Source organism: Nomascus leucogenys, chromosome 13, assembly GCF_006542625.1.
Source record: "Nomascus leucogenys isolate Asia chromosome 13, Asia_NLE_v1, whole genome shotgun sequence".
Lineage (NCBI taxonomy): Eukaryota > Metazoa > Chordata > Mammalia > Primates > Hylobatidae > Nomascus > Nomascus leucogenys.
The window spans coordinates 6,646,851-6,672,658 of record NC_044393.1 but is presented as its reverse complement, the minus strand read 5'-3'; the positions used below and the strand labels follow the sequence as shown (position 1 = coordinate 6,672,658).

At 44.6% G+C, this 25,808-nt stretch overlaps 1 protein-coding gene and 1 pseudogene across 13 annotated transcripts in view; both read right to left on the bottom strand.

Annotated features, from left to right (window-relative positions):
• Positions 1-61: 61 nt before the first annotated feature.
• Positions 62-950, bottom strand: LOC101177494 (annotated as a pseudogene).
• A 9,663-nt stretch (positions 951-10,613) lies between these two features.
• CTCFL (CCCTC-binding factor like) overlaps positions 10,614-25,808 on the bottom strand; it is a 32,967-nt gene continuing 17,772 nt past the window's right edge. For 4 of the 13 annotated variants that reach the window (XM_012511704.2, XM_012511702.2, XM_003252975.2 and 1 more), the window contains 4 exons: positions 25,575-25,735; positions 21,844-22,026; positions 18,048-18,192; positions 11,805-13,334 (listed from right to left, as the gene is read on the bottom strand). In XM_012511704.2, coding sequence (XP_012367158.2) covers positions 13,183-13,334; positions 18,048-18,192; positions 21,844-22,026; positions 25,575-25,735 — 641 coding nt within the window. In that variant the 3' untranslated portion in view covers positions 11,805-13,182. Of the gene's footprint in view, positions 11,010-11,804; positions 13,335-14,174; positions 15,034-18,047; positions 18,193-19,977; positions 21,118-21,843; positions 22,027-25,574; positions 25,736-25,808 lie in introns of those variants that run through there. The other 9 variants (XM_004090061.2, XM_004090063.2, XM_004090060.2 and 6 more) reach the window with 6 other exon arrangements.

Genomic DNA, 25,808 nt, shown 5'->3' with positions numbered 1-25,808 from the left:
AAGGTTAGTGGTTATTGAAAATACTACCAGGACAGGGCTATCTAAAGACACATTTGGTAGTGTGTTAACCATACAAAAAAAGACACTGTACAGTATCAAAACAAATCTTACACAGCCTTACATTTCAGTTTTTTTCTTTAAAGGCAGTGAGTTGTGTACAGGGGGGTTAAATGCTTTATAGACAAGAAAAAAAAACTGCACTAGAACCAACTTATTTATCATCATCATCTTCATCTTCATCTTCTTCATCTTCCTCCTTCTCCTCATCCTCTTCATCTTCCTCATCTTCCTCCTCTTCCTTCTTTTTCTTGCTTTTTTCAGCCTTGACAACTCCCTTTTTGCTGCATCAGGCTTTCCTTTAGCTCGATATGCAGCAATATCCTTTTCGTATTTTTCCTTCAGCTTCACAGCCTTCTTTTCCTAAGGCTGCTTGTCAGCTGCAGCAGTGTTATTCCACATCTCTCCCAGTTTCTTCGCAGCATCACCAATGGACAGGCCAGGATGTTCTCCTTTGATTTTTGGGCGATACTCAGAGCAGAACAGGAAGAAGGCCGAAGGAGGCCTCTTGGTGCATTGGGATCCTTGAACTTCTTTTTTTGTCTCCCCTTTGGGAGGGATATAAGTTTTCATTTCTCTTTCATAATAGGCCTTGTCCGCCTTTGCCATATCCTCAAATTTTCCTTTCTCTTTAGCAGATATGGTCTTCCACCTCTCTGAGCACTTCTTAGAAAACTCTGAGAAGTTGACTGAAGCATCTGGGTGCTTCTTCTTATGCTCCTCCCGACAAATTTGCACAAAAAAATGCATATGATGACATTTTGCCTCTCGGCTTTTTAGGATCTCCTTTGCCCATGTTTAGTTATTTTTCCTCAGCGAGGCACAGAGTCGCCCAGTGCACGTCCAGCTCTCACTTGTCCCGGCGCTGTCTCTGTGGAGCTCAATGTACTGCAATGGCTAACAGTACGATTTATAATAGCACTCTCCCCGAAGGAAAATCCATGACAAACTTTGATACAGATCCAACATCTGTGCAAGATGTCTACGATAGATATAAAACGATGATGAAAGAAATCAAAGAAGGCCTAAATGATTGGAGGGATACACTCTTCTGTTCACAGATTGGGAGACTCAGTATTGTTAAAGTGTAAAATTCTTTCCAAATTGATCTATAAATTCATTCCCCCAAAGATCTCAGCAACATTTTCTTTTTGCATAAATTCACAAGTGGACTTGAAAATTTAGATGGAAAGGCAAAGGATTCAGAATCACCAAAAACAACTTTAGAAAAGAAGAACAAAGCTGGAGGACTTGCATTATCTGAGTTTGAGGCTGACTATACTCTGTCATCATCAAGACAGCCTGGTTCTGATGAAGGACTAGCTTGGGAAAGAATGGAGCTAAAACACCCACACATGTGGCCAATACTTTTTTTTTTTTTTTTGAGACGAAGTCTCACTGTAGCCCAAGCTGGAGTGCAGTGGCGTGATCTTGGCTCACGACAAACTCCGTCTCCATGGCTCAAGCCATTCTCGTGCCTCAGCCTCTGAGTAGCAGGGACTACAGGTGTGCACCACCACACCCAGCTAATTTTTTGTATTTTAGTAGAGATGAGGTTTCACCATGTTGCCCAGGGTGGTCTCAAACTCCTGAGTTCAGGCGATCTGTCCTCCTCAGCCTCCCGAAGTGCTGGGATTACAGGCGTGAGCCATCGTGCCTGTCAATACATTTTAACACAGCTGCAAAGAGAAGTCAAGGGACAAGGGATAATTTTTAAAATAAATGGTGCTAATTGCCGGGCGTGGTGGCTCATGCCTATAATCCCAGCACTTCGGGAGGCCGAGGCAGGCGGATCACGAGATCAGGAGATCGAGACCATCCTGGCTAACACAGTGAAACCCTGTCTCTACTAAAAATACAAAAAATTAGACGGGCAAGGTGGCGGGCGCCTGTAGTCCCAGCTATGCGGGAGGCTGAGGCAGGAGAATGGCGTGAACCCCGGGGGGCGGAGCCTGCAGTGAGCCGAGATCGCGCCACTGCACTCCAGCCTGGGCGACAGTGAGACTCTGTCTCAAAAAAAAAAAATAAATAAAAAATAAAATAAAATAAAATAAAATAAAATAAATGGTGCTAAAACAATACATCAACCATGTGCGGAAAAGCGAACCTTGATCCACACCTTGGGTCATAAGCGCTATTTGGTTCAAAATGGATCACAGACTTAAATGTAAAACATAGCATTATAAAACTTCCAGAAGTAAACCTAGGAAAAGACCTTCGTGACCTTGAGTTATGCAAAAGATTTCTTAGATATGACATCAAAAGAATGATTCACTGGCTGGTGGTGGCTCACGCCTGTAATCCCAGCACTTTGGGAGGCCAAGGCGGGTGGATCACGAGGTCAGGAGATCGAGACCATCTGGCTAACAAGGTTAAACCCTGTCTCTACTAAAAATACAAGAAATTAGCCGGGCGTGGTGGCTGGTGCGGTGGCGGGCACCTGTAGTCCCAGCCACTCGGGAGGCTGAGGCAGGAGAATGGCGTGAACCCGGGAAGCAGAGCTTGCAGTGAGCCGAGATCGTGCCAGTGCACTCCAGCCTGGGTGACAGAGCAAGACTCTGTTTCAAAAAAAAAAAAAAAAAAAGGAAAAAAAAATGATTCATCAAAGAAAAACAGCAGATAAATTAGACTTCATCAAAATTGAAAAAAATTTTACTGTTTGAAGGACACTGTTAAGTGAATGAAAAGACAAGACACAGACTGGGAGAAAATATTTACAAAACATATGTCTGATAAAGAACTTGTGTCCAGAATACATAAATAACTCTCAAACAACCCAGAGTATAAAATGTCAAAAGCTATGAACAGGCACCTCACCAGAAACCATCTGCAGATGGCAAATAAGCATGTGAAAAGATTTTCCAAATAATTGGCTATTAGTGAAATGCAAATTAAAACTGCAGTGAGATGTCACTACATGTGTAGTAGAAAGGCTAAAATTAAAAACGAAAACAAGGCCAGGCGCGGTGGCTCACGCCTGTAATCCCAGCACTTTGGGAGGCTGGCAGATCACAAGGTCAGGAGATCGAGACCATCCTGGCTAACACAGTGAAACCTCGTCTCTACTAAAAATAGACACACACACACACAAAATTAGCCGGGGTGGTGGCAGGCTCCTGTGGTCCCAGCTGCTCCGGAGGCTGAGGCAGGAGAATGGCCTGAACCTGGGAGGCGGAGCTTGCAGTGAGCCGAGATCGCGGCCACTGCACTCTAGCCTGGGAGACAGAGCGAGACTCTGTCTCAAAAATAAATAAATAAATAAAATAGGCCGGGCGTGGTGGCTCAAGCCTGTAATCCCAGCACTTTGGGAGGCCGAGGCGGGTAGATTACTTGAGATCAGGAGTTCAGGACCAGCCTGGCCAACATGGTGAAACTTTGTCTCTACTAAAAATACAAAAATTGGCTGGGCGTGGTGGCACACATCTGTAGTCCCAGCTACTCGGGAGGCTGAGGCAGGAGAATTGCTTGAACCCGGGAGGCAGAGGTTGCAGCCAGCAGAGATCACGCCACTGCACTCCAGCCTGGGTGACAGAATGAGACTCTGTCAAAAAAAAAAAAAAAAAAAGCCTGACAAGGCCAAGTGGTGGCGAATATTTCTGATGGGGCTGTGGGCATGCTTGGATCTTGCTGGTGGGAGTGCAGAGTGGTGCATTCACGTCAGAAGATGGTTTGGCAATTTCTTATAAACATACATCGACCTAGTGACTTAGAAATCTCACCCCTAGGTATTTGCCCAAGGGAAAGAAAAATGTCTGTTTACACAAAACCTGTATGCAAATGTTTATAATGGCTTAATTCATAAACCTCTCAAATTGGAAAGAAAGCCAACATCCTTGAACTGGTGAATGATAAAGCAATTGTGGAGCGATCAGACAATGGAATATCGCTCAACAATCAAAAGAAAGGAACAGTGAGACACTAAACAGCAGGAAGAATCTTGAAGTCATTTGTTGAATGAAAGAAGCCACACTCAAATATAGAGTATAGGATTCCAGCTATGTGACATTCTGAAAAAGACAAAACTATATAGGACAAAATCCGGTGCTGGGAGCTGGGAGTAGGGATAGTGCTTGACTACAAAGGAGTATTACAGAACCAAACTGGGGTCTGTTTGCCATAGTCAAACTGGACATTTACACCAAGGTTTCCAGTGATAGGAAGAAAGGTTTTTAGTGTAGGGAGTCGAGTATGGAGAACTAGGCAGCTGAATGTTTAAATTCTGACCTCTCCGATGACTTGCAGGTAAGGATTTTTAAAGGTGGGTGGAAAGTAACAGTTACAGGCAAAATTATAAATTAATATAGAAGGTTCTATTGTTGGTTGGCTTAGACTTAAAAGGGCCAGGATGTCTTCAAGTGCAGGCTTACAGGTTGTTGACAGATTCAAAGATTTTCTGATTTGCAATTGGTTAAGGAAGAGAAGCTTTGTTTAATGATCTGGGGTCAGTAGAAAAATGTTCACTGGCTAAGGGGAGTGACCGCTTAGAACAAAGGATGATGATTAAAGTTTAGTTTTTACTTTTCTTAAATTTGAGGTTTATGTGTCTGGATCTCTCCGATGGGAGATCTTAGAGGGGTTCTGAGGTTTTGAACGACTCAGTAACATACATTAAGATGTGTCTTTGGGTTTTACAGGGAAAGTAGACATTTGGGGGGCTTTAACTTTTTTAGTTATTGTCTTAGGTTATTATTTTGTTTTAGTAAGTTCTTTACTTTCGGGGCTAGCTAGGTGTCTGGATTTCTTTTTGAAGGAACTCAGGGCTTTTTATGTGTGGGGTCCACAGGCCCCTAAAAAGGGGATCCCTGTTCTAACTTTGGGAGCACAGTGGGATGCCTGGGGTGATGGAGGTGCCCTGTGTCTTGGTTGAAGCGGTGATTACATGACCATTCATCAAAACTCATAGATACTTAAAAGGGGGAATTTTACTGTATGTAAGTTATACCTCAGAAAAGTTTTTTAAAGACTTAAAAATATGTAAAACAATGCATTGTTGGAAAATTGCACTAAGAAGAATTCTGCTTTGCACTTCACTGAGCTCAAAAGCTGTGTGAGGAAACTCACTTCCATTTGCCCAAGTGGAGGCCTCACCTTCTCACGACTGATTTCTGATTCTTTATGGAATTAAAAAAATATATCTATCAGGAACTATCTACCTGTCTGCATCCATCCATCCAAACGTCTGAAGTCATCCTACACATGGCAATACATGGTAAGGATAATTTTTAAAAAGCATCAGTTGCACTTATTTGGAAATGGGTCCATATCACCAAGGGTGGAATATCACCCAGATATAAGACCAAACAGGCTCCAAACAAACTCGCAGAGTCAGACAGATGAGTTGATGAATCCTGCCCATGCTCCACGTGACCGCATCTGCCTCCAGGTGGAAGAGGAAACTGTGTGGTCAGACCCCGAGTCTTCTTGCTGCCTCCCTCCCATTCCCTGGGCCTTGCCTGGCCACGGCAAAACTGGGGTCTCGGCTCCCCTCCCATGTCACCTGGGCATGCAATTGTGCCGGTCACTCCGTGGAGGCCTGGCAAATTCCACAGCATGGGTCATGTGTCACTTCCAGAGGCTCTGGAACAAAGACCGGGTGACAGGCCAGCAGAGAGATGCTGAATTGCTCTTTTGGGTTGAACCACCCAGAATAAAATGCTAAGGGCCTGGCTACTGAAGGAATCTCCAGTTTTTCGAACATCTGTGAAAGCAGGAAAGCAACACACACTGGAGAGCAGGTGGCCTCTGGGGCCGGTGCTCCCGTGCCACTCCCGAGATCCTGTTTCTGGGGGTCTGTGGGTAGGGGAGGGAGTGTTCCTGAATCTGTACTTTTTACAAGCTCCCTAGGTGATCCCTAGGCCCAAAGAAATGTATGAGCCACTGTGGTCGAGGGCCTTGAATGTCGGGTGGGGGAGCTGGGCTTGCACCTCCAGATGGTGGGATCAAAGGAAGGCCAGGGATGTCACATGTCAAAACTTGAGCAGGGCCACGTGGCAGGAGGAAGGAGCACCTTGGCCCAGGCAGATGGAGCCACTGGTGACCGAGCGAGAAGCGCACAACCGAGTGAGAGGATCCAGGGACTCTGCCCAGGCTGCCTCTAGTGGGAAGCACCCCCACAGGGACTGGGTGCCACTCGTAGGTGCACGGAGGTGGATCCCCACGTGTTCCAGTCAAAAGCCAGGCTCTCCCTCCATCCACAGCTGCCCGACAGCAGCTGCAGCAACTGCGTTCTGTCCTGGAAGGCATCTCACGCCCCCCAACACCATGCGCCTTTCAGCAAAAGCACCTCCATACCCTACTGTGCTTCTCACCCTTTCCTTAAAAATTGCTTGCATTTTGGCCGGGCGCAGTGGCTCACACCTGTAATTCCAGCACTTTGGGAGGCCGAGGCGGGCAGATCACAAGGTCAGGAGATCGAGACCATCCTGGCTAACATGGTGAAACCCCATCTCTACTAAAAATACAAAAAATTAGTCAGACACACACCTGTATTCCCAGCTACTCAGGAGGCTGAGGCAGGAGAATGGCGTGAACCCAGAAGGTGGAGGTTGCAGTGAGCCGAGATCACGCCACTGCACTCCAGCCTCGGCGACAGAGCGAGACTCCGTCTCATAACAAAACAAACAAACAAAATCACTTGCGTTTTACTTCCAGCATCTCTGAGGCAATCGGATGTTAGTAATCAACTGTAACATGGGGCTGTATATAGGATATTGTGTATCAACATCCTTGGGATCACATTCTAAAATTGCAGGCACCCAAAGTCAAAACAGAGTGAGGTCAGCAATCATGGCCACGTTTCGGGGAGGTTGCTGAGCTCGAAGTCATGTGGGGCTGACCCTGGGGCCTCTGGTGTTTGTCCTGGGAGTGAATGTGCCAGGGAGCTGGCGGCTCAATTGGGTACATCCATGGATGAAACTCTCTTGACTCCTTCCGCCTCATCGGAAGAAGACTTTCAAATATCAGCTTCTTGTCAGGGGTTGCAAGCAGGAGGCTGCAGACTACTTACTGATGCTCTGCCGCAGAGACAGAACAGGCATATTTGTTTCTGTATCCATTTTAAATCAATTTTTGAACTCCAGGGCAGCTGGATCTAACTCCTTCTATACAATCGGTAAATCTGGGCATGGCTGTGTAACAACGGTTTTGTTTTCTGCTTAAGAAAAATTATTTAACTGACACAATGATTGTTTTTTATCTAACAGAAAAATCCTTGGATCCCTCTTAAAATTTTGTCATATTCACAGACAATTTTAGTGCCGCAAGCATATTACTCTCCCTGTTGCGGGGTAAGCGGTTCTCACGCTGTGAAAATGCTGGATGGACTTCTTTCCATACATAAGTATGTGTTTAAGTTGTCACATAGCCATTAGGTGAAGGGGCTACCCTGGAAAAGCAAGAGAAAACACATCTTTTTCTGTGGAATCTAGTGACCCATGGGGACTGATTTAAAGTAATTCATTGTTGCCAGGCACGGTGTCTCACACCTGTAATCCCAGCACTTTGGGGTGCCGAGGCGGGCCAACTGCTTGAGCCCAGGAGTTTGAGACCAGGCTGAGAACATGGTGAGACCCCATCTCTACAAAAAATACAAAAATTAGCCAGGCGTGGTGGTGTGCACCTGCAGCCCCAGCTACTCAGGAGGCTGAGGTGGGAGGATCGCTTGAGCCCAGGAGGCAGAGGTTGCAGTGTGCCAAGATTGCAAACACTGTACGCCACCCTCAGTAACAAAGCAAGACCTTGGATCAAAAAAAAAAAAAAAGTAATTCATTGTCTAGTATGTTATTTTCTGCCATTTTACTGCTTCTGATAGTTCAGGCCTTAGGTTATGATTATAGCAATGACCAGAATGAGTCTTTTAATCAGCAACCCTTGGACTCATGTACACAAGGTCATACTTTATTAAGGAGAACGATAGGAGCGTGTGTTTAGTTTCACAGTCGCTCCTGAGAGGAGCTATTAGCAGTCTTTCTATATGAACTCTGCAGCCAGCTTTCATCCACTGGGTGCAATTAAAGAGTTTGAGACAAACTATTTTGCTTAAAATAGTTTTGAGATCCAGCAAGAAATAATTCCTTGTTTGAGACAAGGTCTTGCTGTGTCACTCAGGCTGGAGCGCAGTGGTGCAAGCAGCCTCAGGCACTGCAGCCTCAACTTCCTGGGATCAAGCGATCCTCCCATCTCAGCCTCCTGAGTAGTTGGGACCACAGTCACCTGCCACTGCACCCAGCTGATTTTTAAAATTTGTATTTTCTGTAGCAATGGGGTGTCCCTATGTTGCCCATGTTGGTCTTGAGCTCCTGGGCTCATCATCCTCCTGCCTCTGCTCCCAAAGTGCTGGGCGCCTGCTCTCAATTACGATTTTTTATTTTGTTGAGACAGGGTCTCATTCTGTGGCCCAGGCTGAAGTGCAGTGAGGTCATTAAGGCTCACTGCAGCCTCAACCTCCCTGGCTCAGGTGATCCTCCCACCTCAGCCTCCTGAGTAGCTAGGACTATAGGTGCATACCACCACAACCGGCTAATTTTTGTATATATATATGTGTGTGTATATATATATGTACATATACACACATACACATGCATGACATAAAATGATCACACATACACATGATGCACACATACACATGATCACACATACATATGTACACATAACACATACATGTACATATAATACACATACACAATACACAAAACAAAACACAAAAAAAACAAAAAAAAAACACAAACACATACATGTACATACACATACATGTACACATACACACATACATGTACACATATACACATATATACACATATATACACATATATGTACATATATGTACATATATACACATATATACACATATATACACATATATATGTACATATATACACATATATATGTACATATATATATACACACACATATATATATATAATTTTTTTTTTGTAAAGACATGGTTTCACCATGTTGCCCAGACTTGTCTTTAACTCCTGGACTCAAGCAACCCTGCCTGCCTTGGTCTTCCAATGTGCTGGGATTACAGGCATGAGCCACCAGGCCCAGCCTAATTAAGTTTGTTGATGGCACTTTTTGTCCTGACAAAGCGCAGTAAGCATCCCATATAGTACTCTAGCTGCCATGCACAGAAAAATAAACATATGCATCTTAAAATGCTAAATTGTGCATACTTTAAAAGATAATGATTTAAAGGAACCAGGTTCATAATCACACCCATGCCTTGGAAATGGTTCAAAAGTTACTAAAAATAGCATAAACTAGGCTGCCACTTAAAATCTGTGTTTATCTGATACTGTCAATCAAAAATAAACTGCAATGAAAGCATGAGGAGATGCGGAAAGTCGATTTGATAAGCCAAATGTCCCAAGAATTGAATGGAACATATTTAAGCAGAACTAACAATGCCCTTTAGTGACTAATAGTCATAAAGAATGCATTTACAGGGACTATTCAATGGTTATCAGAAAAAAATTAAACATTTATACTGGAAATAATATCTGGGAAATATCTTGCCATTTTCAAAAGGTAGGCTGTCAAACTTTATTATATAAAATGACTTCAGTTTCATCACCCCTATCCAGCCTTTTCAGTGACTGATCTCAAACAATAGAGGCTGTTAACATGCATCAGCCAGGTCTTAGGTTTGTTTAAAAGCCATCCTTTATATAGTAAAACTGTTGTCAAACAATGTTGTAATTTAAACACCCCCTCCCTGCAAAACAGAGATGTTAAACTGTGCAAGAGGTGTACATTCCGGAATTATTTCTTGCTGGATCTCAAAACTATTTGAAGCAAAAGCATGTCACTCACCAAGCATTCACGAACTCAGAGCCAACTAGTGTCCTCACTCCCAGGTTTTGCAAAGGTCCCTTCTCTTCCTTGGCAATGAAAAATTTTTCTCTTTCTGTATCACGGAATTAATAAAATTGCAAGACTTTGCTATAACTTTCCGTGCTTATTACTTCCGAATAGTGAACCCGTCTCAATATTGGAAAAGACAGAAGTGACTGCCCTCTTGCGGGCACTATTGTCACTTCATCTATTTTGGTATCAAAGGCACTAACTGCACTTGAGGACCAGGTGTGGGTGAGAGTCACGCACGTAACTGAGTAGGTATTGATCATCTCATCTGAATTTTGTTCTACATCTCAACAGGTGTTACACACGTGAAACACTGCAACTATTTATAAAAGTGTGTTTATAGGAGCTTTCATCTTGAGACGGAGTCTCACTCTATTGCCCAGGCTGGAGTGCAGTGGTGCGATCTCGGCTCACTGCAACCTCCGCCTCCCGGGTTCAAGTGATTCTCCTTCCTCCGCCCCCCAAGTAGCTGGGATTACAGGTGCCTGCCATCACGTCCGGCTAATTTTTGTATTTTTAACAGAGATGGGATTTCACTATGTTGGCCAAGCTGGTCTCAAACTCCTGACCTCAGGTCATCCACCTGCCTCGTCCTCCCATAGTGCTGGGATTACAGGAGTGAGCCACTGGGCCCGGCCTAGGAGTTTTATTTATTTATTTAAAACAGTGTTTAGATACCAACTTGGCTTGCATTTTCAAACATGTTTGTTATCTGTTTTTGAAATTAAAATACATTTGGTCATAGTAAAATACATGATATAGTTTGGATATTGGTCCCTGGCCAAAGCTCATGTTGAATTGTAATCCCCAATGTTGGAGGTGGGGCCTGGTAGGAGGTGACTGGATCACGGGGGCGATTTCTTAGGAATGATTTAGCACCATCCCCTTCATGCTGTCCTCGTGACGGTGGCAGTTCTCAAGGAATCTGGTCATTCAGAAGAGTGCAGCACCTTCCCCTCTCTCGCTCCTGCTTTCACCATGTGACTCGCCTACTCCCTCTTCGCCTTCCGCCTTGATGGTAAGTTTCCTGAGGCCTCCCCAGAAGCCGGGCAGATACCAACATCATTCTTCCTGTACAGCCTGCGGAACTATGAGTCAATTAAAACTCTTTTCTTTATAAATTACCCAGTTTCAGGTATTTCTTTATAGCAATGTGAGAAAGGACTAATACAACATAAAATTTACCATTTTAGCTATTTTTAAATGTATGGTTCAGTGGAATGATTAGGTAGATTCACACTGTTGTGTGGCCATCACCATGACTGATCTCCAGAACTCTTTCTTCATCCCAAATAAACTCTGTGTCCATTGAACACTAACTCTCCATTCTCCCTCACCCCTCAGTGCTTGGCAAACATCACTTTACCGTCTGTCTCTATGAATCTGACTATTCTAGATACCTCCTATAAGTAAGATCATATAATACTTGTCCTTTTGTGACTAGCTGATTTCACTCAGCATAATGTCCTCAAGGTTCCCCCACATTGTAGCATGTGTGAGGGTCTCCCTCCTTTTGAAGGCTACATAATATTCCACTGCATGTATATACCACATTTTGTTTACCCATTCACCTGTCCATGGAATTTGGGTTGTTTCCATCTTTGACTATTTTGAAAAATGCTGCTATGAACACAGGTGTGCAAATACCTCTTTCAGACCCTGCTTTTAGTTCTTCTGGGTATACAGTATATCTGGAAGTGGGATTGGTGGGTCAGATACTAATTCTATTTTCATTTTTTTTTGAGAAACTGCCATACTGCTTTCCACAGTGGCTGCACCATTTAACATTCCCACCAACAGTGCACAATGGTTCCAATTTCTCCATATTCTCTCCAGACGAAGAAGACGTTTTTAAAGACCAATACTGACATATAACAAATATAGCAATTTTAAGTCATTTCATTTTATTGAATTATGTAAAACATCTTTAAATAACAGTAAAATTAAGAAACCATTGCACAAATTCAGTCACAATGATGGCATACTACAGCCCACAGAATTTAAATCTCATGTGAGTTGAATTGAATTAATTTGCTGGTACAAAGAGAGTATAATGCTCTTCCTGTTGGGAAATTATTTCCACATATTCACATTGTATAGGGCTTCTGAACTTGTGATATTTTCAGTAAAAGGTCCACATCTTAAGAATCTGAATTTAGGGCTTACCAATGATCTTGAAATACAGGGGTGAAGACAGGTTTGCAGCAAAAGAAACTGCTCAACTAAGCAACGAAGAAAAATCTGGCTCTGTATACAGATAGAAATTAATTTCAAGTGTTAAAGAGGCATCTCTCATGCTGCTTGGGGGTGGAAAAATCTTGTCAACTGGCAAAAAAGAAATACTCACTAATCACTGGGCATTATGAAAAAGTACAAATTCCTTACAGGTACACATTTGCATTATCTGATTTTATGTTTCTTCTCACTCTGCCAATTATTTTAAAAATATAAAAAGAGTAGTTTTAGCAGAAAAAAGGGTTATGGAGTGAAATACTAATAAGCAATAATGGAATGTAACCAGGGCAATTTCATACCTGCCAAGGAACATAATTAAAAGAGAATACAAAAATCTTAAGGTGAACCTTGCTCCTATACCAAAGTAAAATAGATTTATTCCTTATTTTCTAGTCTAACTAGTTTTTCATTTCCTACTCAGTTTTCCTTTGTAAAAGATTAAAACATTTTTTGGTTGAATTTAGAACTAATTAAAAGCATTATGGTAGCTTTAAATTTTGTAGAAAATTCATTTGTATAAAAATATTTGTCTTTAATGCTTAAAACCATATATTATTAGAAATATCATGGGTGTATATAATGCAACATAAAAATTTCCAGCTTTGACTGTGGAAGCACTGGCTGGTCTAGACTATTTTGAAATATCCCCAAATCACTACTCACTCATTGTGGGCCACCTTGCCAATATCAACTGAATGAATTCATAGGTTTGAGGTGTTACCCTCTTATTCAAGGTTTAAAACTTTTATAAAATACCTGCAAAGTTTCTTTGAAATAGCCAGCTACAAACAGGAGAACAATTCTAGACACTACCTCAAACTTGTGTCATCCATTGTCATGAACTTAATTGTTTCAAAGAAAATGCTAAAAATTTCTAACTTGCTTCAGGAATTAGGGGCAGTGAACATGCAACCTGACTCTGTCTCACTTATCCATCGTGTTGAGGAGCATTTCATGCCTTAAATGCTAAAAACTTCTAACTTGCTTTAGGAATTGGGGGCAGTGAACATGCAACCTGAATCCCTCTCACTTATACATCATGTTGAGGAGCATTTCACAGGTCACGCCTTCATCCACTTCCTCTTTGACTCTGGCTGTGGTTTCTCCGCAGGCGACAGGAAACATCTCTCCTGGGAACTGTTCTCCCTTCGTGGTGGAAACCTCCTCAGCAGTAGCTTCTTGAGAAAAAGTCCAGGATGAACAAATTTATCAGAAAGCCAAGGAATTGGAATTTTATAAACTGTGCAAATATATTTTGGAAACCATCACTTAAATTTGAACACGGCAGCAAGCACGTTAGAAAACAATCTGATTGATAAGATGGTACTATTCTGATCTCAACTACTGCCTTAAGTCAGGGCTTCTCAGCCTCAGCGCTACAGATGTTAGGGGCCAGAGAGCTGTCTGCTGGGGGCAGGGCGCTGTTCTGGGCACTGTAGGATGTTAGCAGCGACCCTGGCCTCTACCACTAGATGCCAGTAGCACCCTCCTCTCCAGCTGCAAAAACCATAAAAATGTCTCCAGACACTGCCAGTGTCCCCTGAAGGTGACAAGGGGAGGACACAGGCATTCCCAGCTGGCATCAGCCGCTGTAGGTGAACGTGGATCTTACAGATTTACATCGAGGCGGATCTTAGAGATTTATATCGTGGCTGAGCTGCTCACCTAAGTCTTGTCTCAGTACCCGTGTAATGATGCTGCCTACATGAAGAAAGCCAGCTGCCTGCAGGACATTTGTCCCTTTGGCCAAATGACATACACTGAGTACTGATTCTGGGTTGCACGTTCTGCTAGGGATGCTGGGGCCAACGCCAGGCTTGTATCTATAACCTGTTCCCCCTCCAGCAGCTCTGGAGCCAGTCTGCACAACTTAGTGGGTTTAAAACAGACCACTGTCAGCCGACCCATATTCAACCCTCTACTGTCCCCAACCTTTTCAGTACCAGGGAACACTGCTGTGGAAGACAATTTTTCCATGGACTGGTTGGGGGGCGGGGGTTGGTTTTGGGATGGTTAAAGCACATTACGTTTATTATGTACTTTATTTTTATTATTACATTGTGATATATAATGAAATAATTATACAACTCACCGTAATGTAGAATGAGTGGGAGCCCTGAGCTTGTTTTCCTGCAACTAGATTGTCCCATCTGGGGGTGATGGGAGACAGTGACAGATCGTCGGGCATTAGATTCTCGTAAGGAGTGTGCAGCCTAGATCCCTTGCATGTGCAGTTCACAACAGGGTTTGCACGCATGAGAATCTAATGCTGCCGCTGATCTGACAGGAGGCGGAGCTCAGGCGGTGACGTGGGAGTTGGAGAGCGGCTGTAAATACAAAGCTTCACTCCCTCACCCGCTGCTCACCTCCTGCTGCGAGGCCCAGTTCCTAACAGCCCACAGGTCCACGGGCTGGGGGTCGGGGAGCCCTGCTCTACTCATTTTCCAAATTATTTCCCCAAACATCCACAGAGCGCCACACTGAAGAACGTGACTGCCTCATGTTAGTTCTAACCTGTCTGAGGATATTTTTGTCCATGCTTCCTTCAAGTATTTTTTTTTTTTTTTGGGTGGATGGAGGGAGACGAGAACACCCAGTTCTTAGATATGAAAAGAAACACTGAGATCCACAAAACTGGTGCGATCAGGCCAGGCACGGGGGCTCATGCCTGTAATCCCAGCACTTTGGGAGGCCGAGGTGGGCAGATCACTTGAGGTCAGGAGTTTGAGACATGGTGAAACCCCGTCTCTACTAAAAATAATAGAACAATTAGCCAGGCGTGGTGGTGGGCATCTGTAATCCCAGCTCCTTGGGAGACTGAGGCAAGAGAATCACTTGAACCCAGGAGGCAGAGGTTGTGGTGAGCTGAGATTACACCTGGGCTATAAAGTGAAACTCTGTCTTAAAAAAAACAAAAACAAAAACTGGTGCCATCAGATAGTCACTCGTCGAGATCTATCAATGAACTGGAGAGGTGCTGCGTGCTGGTGTACCGGCAGAGCAGACACAGAAGTGAGACGATTATCTGGATAACACAGGCTACAAAGACCCTGAAATGCAGATTAAGTCATATTTTTTTGCCAGCTTATTTGCCTTAATTCACACTTGCTTTGGATATGACCGCTGACCATCAAAAATATGAAAAAAGTTTGTATATGTACAATTCCTATCATCAGTTTTTAAGCCTATAAGAACCTTCTCAACTCTTCTCCACAGCAAAAATGTCACCGACTGAGGGTGACATGTTCAAAATTCACCCCAAATCATTTGGTCTTCCAGAGGTTTAAGAGATAATTAACAACAACAACAACAAACCAAAAACCAAACCAAAACAAAACCACTACATTTACGAGTCAAGATGTGGAGAATTGCAGAAGTGCCCTTTAGGTGCGGAATTAGTGGGGAAGTCACATTTTTCCAGGGACCCTTTAGGATTTGACTTAAACTCAGAGCTGAGGCGGCCAGTAGCCCGGCCTTGGGTTTCTACAATGCAGGCTGATGAATTGTGGGTCAAATTTCACCGGTCTGTCTTCTCCAATAAAGGACTGTGCTTATTATTCACTTGTTCATTCAACAAGTGGTGACTTAACGAGCAATGCTAAGGCCAGGCCTAGTGCCAGGAGCTGGGGACGGACCCGATGGGCCAGGCCCGCCTTGGAGGAGCCTGCAGTGCGCTGCATGTGGGAATCCAGCACTTATTAAAGAACCAAAGAAGCGTGAAGTGCACAGGAGGGGCAGCACAGGACCAGGTGGGTGGTCGCGCAAAGTGCTTTTATTTTTCTGAAGACGCGGAGCATGTTTAAGGCTGATAGGAAAGAGCGGGCCAGGAGGGGTGAGTTGGCTGAGGAGGGTGGGTGGGGGACATAAAGCTGCTGATCTAGGGGGTGGGTTCCAGACTCAGAGTCAGAAGGGGCCTTAGATGGGAGGGGTGGTTCCTCCAGCCCCTTCCTCCGTTAAAAAATGTGAAAAATGATATTTTACAACATCACTGGTATGAAGGACTCCAAATGGAATCCAGGCTGCATTCATTGCTTAATACCCATCAGTGTGACACTGGTTTTTCTTCTGATCTGCCCCAGGAGCACTGTTGACAGCCCTGTGCCCTGCGGGGCCTGATGGAGAAGCCCCAGGAGCTGGCAGAGGATGGCAGGAACTCCAGCTGGGAGTGGGACGACACAGGAATGCCAGGGCAGCGGGCAGCAGAGCCCATCTGCTGGTGCAGAGTCAGCGAGGCCTCCACCCAGAGGGAGGGAGGCAGGGGCTGGGAGTTTGGGATGAAGGTGCTCACTGGAAATCAGTGGAAAAGTTGTTGGTGCTGAGGTTCAGAATGAGGGCTCTGGGCACCTGGGCAGGCTCGTCCCCACCCTGCGATGGAGCGCTCTCCCTGCCAGATGGATGACTGCCCCCTGCAGAGGCCTGTGGTCATGATAAGAAGGGACTTGCATGAGCTCAGTGGTAATTGCTGATGCCTGGAGGAGAAAGGAGGGTGCTCCGTGCATGGGCAGCGTGCACAATTCTGGAGAGTTCCAACTGAGCTGAGCGATGGGGCACTGCCTAGGACCTCTCAGTCTCACCAGTTCCCTGCCAGGCAGGGCCTGGCTGTGTGATGCAGGCATGGGAAAGGCAGTCCTAGGGCATACCCAGGCTTAGGGCTTTGCCAGATGGTGAGACACAGAGAAAGAGTGGGGGAGTGCTGCCTGTGGACAGAGTGACTGGAACCAGGGACCCAGAACCGACTCCGCACAGAGGGAGTGGGAAGGACTGCAGGATGCCCGCTTCTACTTGAGTTTCAGATACATGATGAACACTTTTTTTAGTATAAGTATATCCCAAATAGTGCATGGGACACATTTAAACAATGATTCACTGTGTATCTGAAATTCAGATTGAGCTGGGCATCCTCTATCTGATCTGGTAACTCTTGAGGAAAGGCAGGCGGAGGGCGACCGTCATCTGTGGGAACATTCGCAAGGCAGGGACTGAGTCTGGAATCAGAACATGGGCTATTTGCTTGTGCTGTGAAAGGCTGGACGGTTTCCAGTTATCTACGGTTCTAAGGTTCTCAGAGGAAAGGAATGGAGAAGGTCAATAGTGCAGGTGTTCGCCTGTGCAGGTGTCAGGTCGGCCCCTCTTACAGCAGAGCCATTCACAGGACACACAGGACGGGGCCCAGCTTCGGCCAACCTGGGAACTCACTTTAGCTCCCAGAGGCCAGAGGACGAAGACTGTGATGGCTGTGGGGGCTGAATGGTGACCCCTAAAAGGATATGTCCATATCCTAAGCCCCATAGCTGACCTCCTTTTTTCAAAAGAAGTCCTGAATCCCAAATGACAAATGTCTTTGTAAGAGGCAGAAGAGAAGGCCCAGACACAGAAGAGAGGAGAGAGCTAGGAAAAGACAGAGGCAGAGACTGGAGGATGTGGCCACAAACTGAGGAATGGTGGAGCCACCAGAGCTGCAAGAGGCTAGGAGGGACCCTCCCCTAGGTCCCCAGAGGGAGGGCGGCCCTGCCCACACCTGGATTGAGGATTTCTGGCCTCTAGACCTATTTGAAAATCAATTTCTGTTGTCCCAACCCACCCAGCTTGTGGTCATCTATTGCAACAGCCCAGGACAGTCCCTGTAGCTGCAGGCGACAGTCCAATGCGATGGAAGAGGGCTCCTGGGGGTGGGGGCCACACGTGGACCTGCGTGGGGCTCTCACACTGACTTTCTCACGCTATGCTCACCACCATTCTGAGAGACCTGGCACAAGCCACCTCGCAAGACCAACTGGTGGACAAATAGGGGCTCTGGACACATCCCCTGGACAGTAACACTTGCTATCCAGGATAGTCAACAACCAGAAAATCACTGAGGCGGTAAAAACAAATCTGCGTAAAATCAGTACCGTCTCTGTTCGCGGCTTCCTTCCATCCCTTCGCAGCTTCCTTCAGGATGGTCTGCTTCCTCTTTCCTGTTCTTCTTCCTTTTCCTGAAGTAGCCGACTTTGCTTCCCCTGAACCACACTTCTCCGAATGTCTGTGCACGTTACTCTGTCGGAGAATTGACACAGAACACACAAGGCGAGTGAGATGGGGCAGGGACCCCTCTCAGGGGCCTGTGGGGACCCCAAGGATGGAAAGAAAGGAAAATCCTGAGTTCTTTCGAGGGAAATTCCACGTAACTCGCTAGCCCTAAGAAGTAAATAAGCAACTTGATAAGCAAGAAGGTAATAGGAAGCCAGGCACTGTGACTCACATATGTAATCCCAGTACTTCAGGAGGCCAAGGAGGGAGGGTTGCTTGCCCTTTTATGGCAAGGTATCCTCCATATGCTGATTTATAATTTTGTCTGTAGCTTCTGCTTCCTTGGCACCCTCCAAATAAACTCCTGCTGCAAACTGTGGTGTGGATATCTGATCTTACTGCACCAGGCAAGCAGACCTCAGTTTGGTTCTGTAACAAGAGTCGGCTTCCCCAAAGGCACTGAAAAACGCACAGTTAAAGAAATGGGCTTTGGGAAAACTGTGGGTAGCATGGACCTTTGATAATCTTGTACAAAAATGATGACTTTTTAAAGGTGAACCTTTCTGTTGTGTTTAGGTCTAGCCAAAAGCTAGCTTGCTTTAAGTATTTTTTTTAATAATAGAAATCAATGAGAAGACAAAATTTATTTTTCTAGAATGTTTCTACTCTCTAAAGTGAAGACTGATGTTGAACCAAAAATTCAATACATCGGTCAATTTTATAACCATCAACTACATACCATAAAGATTTTACTTTTCTGTTAGCTTCTCTCTTGAAGCTACTGAGCAGAGGTCATGGGTGGCAGTTATGAAACTGTATACAACATTCAGGAATAACAGTCAAAGACTTCCCCTAGTCAAGCCTACTCGTGACATATTCTCATCTAACGAACACTTAAGATAATCTTAAGTTAGAAAATTTTCACTTTTTGAAAAGGTCCCAGGCAAAAGTAAAAAACTGGTAACAGGTGTTTAAATTTGCAAATTATATGAAACATCCTGCCTGATTCCCATTTTGACTTTCCCACTGTGCTTAATAGGACTGTCTGCGTTTATGATGGAAGGAAGAAGAATTTACACATAATGGGGGTGATGTAACAGGTTGTTTAAACTTCTTCCATTTTATGCTTAGACACTGCGGTTGGCAAACGACAACCAGTCGGTCAAATCTGGCTGCCAACTGTTTGTGAAAGCAAGTTTTACTGGAACACAGCCACGTCTATTCATTTACACACTGCATCCACAGCTGCTTCCATGACACAAGGGCAGACTCAAGAAGTCGTGGCAGAAACTGATTTGCGTTGCCCTGGTGATTAATGACGCTGCGCTTACTGGCCACCTGCACGTTTTCTTTGGAGAAAGGTCTATTTAGATACTTTAACTGTTTTGTTTTTTTTCCTGAGACAGTCTCGCTCTGTTGCCCAGGCTGGACTGCAGTGGCACAATCTCAGCTCACTGCAACCTCCACCTCCTGGGTTCAAGCAATTCTCCTGCCTCAGCCTCCTGAGTAGCTAGGATTACAGGCATGTGCCACCACACCTGGCTAATTTTTGTATTTGTAGTAGAGATGGGGTTTCACCATTTTAGCCAGGCTGGTCTCGAACTCCTGACCTTGTGATCCACCTGCCTCAGCCTCCCAAAGTGCTGGGATTACAGGCGTGAGCCACCACGCCTGGCCTAGATACTTTACCTGTTTTTCATTGGGTATGATTTACTGAGTTATAAGAGTTCTTTTGATATTTTGGACACAAGTCCAAATATGCTTTCTTGAATAGGAATTTCAAAAATTTTATGTTCTGAGGGACTGCATGAGGCGGACTTGTTCTTTTCTCTACATTTTTATTTCTTGCACCAAAGAGCAGTTTTTTCTCTTTAGAATTCTACTCGTTAATTTTAACTCTTTACAATTTTTGCATGAGCAATGGTGTTTTGGGAGCATTGCCACAGCTTTTATTTGAAATTTTAAACTAAGAGGGTTGACATTCCAGAACTATCCCACTGTGCTACTCAGAAAAACACAACTACACTACTGTTTTCAGAAGAAATATTTAAAAAAAATAGTCAGCTTTAGGAAATTCAACTTTTATAAAACTTTTATAAAGTTAGGCTGAAGCCTACATGGTCCAGTGACCTAGCTAGCCATGTGCAGTGGTTTTTAAATGTCCTGAAATTCTTTGATGCTGTTCCTTTCAAAAGAAACTTCATTCCCCACTCCTTGAGTGTGGGTGAGACTTCATGGTTCATTTCTTGTGACTAGAAGTAATGTGCCACTTTTTTTTTTTTGAGACAGAGTCTTGCTCTGTCGCCCAGGCTGGAGGCCAGTGGTGCGATTTCAGCTCACTGCAACCTCTGTCTCCTGGGTTCAAGTGATCCTCCCGTCCCAACCACTCAAGTAGCTGGGATTACAAGTGTGCACTACCACGCCTACCTAGTTTTTTTTTGTTTTTTTTTTTAAGTAGAGACAGGGTTTCACCATGTTGGCCAGGCTGGTCTCGAGCTCCTGGCCTCAAATTATCCACCTGCCTTGGCCTCCCAAAGTACTGGGATTACAGGTGTGAGCCCCCACACCTGGCTGTTGTGCCACTTTTAAGACTAGACTGCAAAAGGCACCGTGCCTTCCTACTTGCACTCTCTCACTTGCTCTGAGTCAGGAGGACACTCAAGCAGCCCTGCAGAGAGGTCCCTGTGGCAAGGAACTGAGGCCGGTGCCAGCAGTTGTGTGGTGGAGCTGTCCTGGAAGCAGATCCTCTGACCCCAGTCCAGCCTTCAGATGATGCAGCCCTGGCGGACATCCTGACTGCAGCCTCAGGAGTGATCCTGAGCCAGGACCACCCAGTTCAGCCACTTCTGAGTTCCCAACCCACAGAATCTGTCAGGTGATAAATGTTTGTGGTTTTAAGCCACTCCATTTTGAGGTAATCTGTCATGCAGAAATAGGTAACTAATACAACACCTAAAAGAATAAAACCATAAATGTATTGCTTAGTCCAGTACCAACAGCACTATTCTTTTTTATTAAAAAAATTATTTTAGAGACAGGGTCTCACTCTGTCTTTGAGGCCAGAGTGCAGTGGTGCAATTGTGACTCACTGTAGCCTCCAACTCCTGGGCTCAAGTGGTCCTCCTGTCTCAGCCTCCTGAGCAGCTAGGCCTACAGGGGTGCACCACCACAACCAGCTAATTTTTTTGGAGGGATGGGGGTCTCTCTATGTTGCCCGGGCTGATCTCAAACTCCTGGCCTCAAGTAATCCTCCCGCCTTGGCCTCTCAAGTAGCTGGGATTATAGACACCAATAACACTATTCTAGGGACATCTGAAAAGATGTGTGAAAACCACATTCTCTCTGTCAAGTAGCCTAAATCTAGTTCACTGTTTGAAAATATTACACTAAAAGCTGGGGTTCTTTGGGGAGTGTGATCACTCTCTATTGTAAGATTTTGTGTGTTGGATTGTCCTTTTTTTTTTTTTTTTAGGGGATGAGGAGACCACACTTTCATAGGATTCTTCAAGAATTTTGTGATTTTAAAAAACCAATACCCACTTTCCTAAGGCATGACAGATGCTCCTGAAGTCCTGGCACGTTTCTATCATCGGGTTTAAACTCTCCTGGTGTGACACTGTCCTCCTGAGATAGAAGGATCTTTCCATGGGGAATTTACTGTGACTTAAGTAAGCTTACCCAGCGGGAAAAGCCTTTGCCACACTTGGAGCATTTGTAAACAGTCGGGATGAAATTTGCATCGTGGTATTTCCTGAAATGAGCGTTTAGAAGTTGCTTCTGTCGGAAACACTTATTGCAAGAAAGGCAGGTGAATGGTTTCTCTCCAGTGTGGGTACGAATGTGAGCGGTCATATGACGTTCCTAAGAGGGAAGGGGAAGAAAGCAGCTTGTCTAGTTCAAAGGGTTTTCTTGAATTAGACATTGTTTATCGTACAATACCTTTTATTTCCCTCCCCAAAGATGAGTCCACTATTAAGCAGAATCACTGCAAACACATTCTGAACAAGGCAGCATTCACTCTCAGTAAGTGGCCGCCGAGGAAACAAACTCGTATGCAGCAGCAAGTGACAAAGGTCTTGCAGTGGATTCCTTGCTGGCTGTCCTGTCCTGTTGGGATGTGGGAGTACACACCGCAGGGCGTGACAGGATGGTCCTTTGTCCCCTCGTTACTGGGAGTCTTCCTTCTATACAACTACTTACAATTAACTGAATCTACAAAGGGCAAATAGAACCTGCAAACTTGAAAGTCAAATGTCACAGTTTAAATTCAGCAGACCTTTGGGGTTGCAAGTACGTTAAGTATCAACATTTTTCCATTTACTTCCCAATAGTATCATAACAGATCTTAATACTGACTTTTTTTTTTTTTTTTTGAGACAGGGTCTCACTCTGTCACCCAGGCTGGAGTACAATGGAACAATCATAGCTCACTGCAATCTCAAACTCCTGGGCCCAAGTGATCCTCCTGCCTCAGCCTCCTGAGTAGCTGGGACTGTGGACGCGTGCCACTATGCTCGGCTCAATTTGTATTTTTTGTAGAGATAGGGTCTCACTATGTTGCCCAGGCTGGTCTCAAACTCCTAGCCTCAAGCAATTCTCCTGCCTTAGCCTCCCAAAGTGCTGGGATTATAGGTGTGAGCCATCGTACCTGGCCTAAATAGAGATTTTATCTTAGAAAGGAGAAAATAATTTGGGAAATCAGGACAAAAATATGTATGAAGTCAAGCAAAAGTACACATTTTGTTTTATTCAAAATGTGATGATTATTTGGATTAAATATACATTCGGCCATTTCTGCATTACTGTCAGTGGCCTAACTGATGGTCTTTCTTCTAATCTTTCTCTCACCCAATTCACTAAACATGCTCTTCCACGCACAGCTTTCACCTCATCACCCTCCTTTGGGACAGCATCTCTGGCTCTCCCCGCTGGGAGCCCGACTCTCCAGGACCGCGGCAGCCAGGCGCACCCAGCAGTGCTCCAAGCCTCTGCCCACGGCCACGGCCTGCCTGGCTGCTCTCTGCTCCCACATACCCGCTGTATGCCTGCTCCAGGGCCCCCTCATCCTTTCCAAGTCCTATCCATCTTTCAGGAAGCCCTCCTAGTTCATTTGAATAAATATGAGCCTGGGGCCTCAGAATATTCTTTGTTCAAAATCTACCAGAAAAACTCCTTTTCCTTTATTCAAAGCATTTATAGTTTACAGCCCACACTTCAAAACACAGTAAGCACTGATTTTCACCTTTGGTAACCAATAGCATGCAATGCTTCAAAGCAGTGGTTTGGTTTTCAAACTTCTAGTCTGAGGGCCTTTTATACTTTTAAAAATTACTGTGGCCTCTGAAGAGCTTTTATTTATACAGGTGGCGTGTATTAGTATTTACTTTCTTAGAAAGCAAAACTGAGGAATTCTTAAGTATTTTTTAAAATAAAACAATTTATTAACTCATTTAAAAATAACAACAAACCAACTACCTATTATTTCTGTAAAATTACCTATTTTTCAAAACAAAAATAACCTAATGTCTGTCTTAATAGATAAGGTTGCCAGTTAAAATATAGGCTGCAACTACTTGTATATAAAACTATTTGTTATTTGTCTGAAATTCAAATGTCACTAAGTGTGCTGTATTTTTATTTGCTAAGTCTGACAACTCTATTAAAAGCATTCAGGGCCAGGCACGGTGGCTCACGCCTGTAATCCCAGCACTTTGGGAGGCTGAGGTGGGCAGATCATGAGGTCAGGAGATCGAGACCATCCTGGCTAACATGGTGAAACCCCGTCTCACTAAAAATACAAAAAATAAGCTGGGTGTGGTGGCGGCCACCTGTAGTCCCAGCTACTCGGGAGGCTGAGGCAGGAGAATGGCGTGAACCCGGGAGGCGGAGCTTGCAGTGATCGCGCCACTGCACTCTAGCCTGGGCGACAGAGCAAGACTCCATCTTAAAAAAAAAAAAAAAGGAATTCAGATGGATTCCTATTTCTGCTCTTCCCTCAGTCCACTGGAGTATGTTAAGTGATAAAGAAAATTTGGTCTCATAGACATGTAGTTTGAAAAGAGAGAAACATTTTACTAGCTCTTCCAAATAACTGTGGGCATTCTTCTCTGCTATTACACTAAAATTCAGTTAGTAGTAATTTCTTTTTTTAGGGTCTCACTCAGTTGTCTGGGCTGGAGTGCAGTGGTATGAACACAGCTTATTGCAGCCTCAGCCTCCTGGGCTTAAGTGATCCTCCAACCTCAGCCTCCCCAGTAGCTGGGACAGATGTGCACCACCACACACAGCTAATTTTTGTATTTTTTTGTAGAGACAGGGTCTCATTATGTTGCCCAGGTTGGTCTTGAATTCCTGAGCTCAAGAGTTCTGTCCATCTCGGCCTCCCAAAGTGTTGGGACTATAGGTGTGAGCCAGTGTGTCCGGCCATGGTAATTTTTTACCCATGAGTTGCAATGTGGAATCTGAAACCCTGCCAAGGAACTTGTTCTCCTCTGCGACGTTAAAACCTCTTGTTCTATCTTTTACTTTGAATGGATCTTTTACCTGTGTGTGAGGCTGTAACATCATGGATTGGTCATTTGGAAAGTATTAGTTCACTGAGTTATGCAGGTCTTCTAAATGCTGACATATTTCATTACACAATATAAAAATTGCTTTAAAAAATCACTCCAATCTTTCTTATTTTTTTTTTTTGAGATGGAGTTTTGCTCTGTCGCCCAGGCTGGAGTGCAGTGGCTGATCTCGGCTCACTGCAACCTCCGTCTCCCGGGTTCAAGCAATTCTCCTGCCTCAGCCTCCTGAGTAGCTGGGACTACGGGTGCGCGCCACCAATGCCCAGCTAATTTTTGTACTTTTTAGTAGAGATGGGGTTTCACCATATTGGCCAGGCTGGTCTCAAACTCCTGACCTCAAGTGATCCACACGCCTCGGCCTCCCAAAGTGCTGGGATTACAGGTGTGAGCCACCGCACTTGGCCTATATTGTTCATTTTTTTAAAAAAAGTCCACCAACACCCAATGCTGCCAGTGTGTGAAGGTGAAGAATACCACAACAACCAGTTCCACTGGGTGTCACTGCCTTGATCTGGGCTAAGGACCACCACTACTTTGGCACCAAAAGTGCAAATGTCAATGTCTCAAAAGGGCAAATGACACCTTTCCATTATCGTAACAAAGGCTTGGCTCTTGTGGGGCCCTAGTTGGTCACAGGGAGCTCTGGAGGTACGTGAACATACTTTAAAAACTGTTGTTTTGAACGACTGGCTCACAGTTGCTTTCTGGTTATTCTGAATAGGCTACTCTATTAAAAGTATGACTTTTCTCAATATTTTCAAGGTGGTAGAGAATCCCACCCTAGCCCTTCATCCTTCCACACACCACTGCCTCTCCAAATTAAGTAAAGTACAATACCTGCTTGCAGGCGTAACTGCAGTGTTCGCACTTGAACCTCTTCTCATTTTTATGAGTTTTCTGGTGCTGCATGAGGGCATAGCGTTCATGGAAGACAGCAGAACAGTAGCGGCATTTCAGCTCTGTAGCGCTGTAAGCATGCAAGTTGCGCATATGCACACCTAAAATGGTTACAGAACGTTATATACTTCAAGAGTGTTGTTTTCTGTTAGCCTGCTTCCCCTCTCCTCTAAA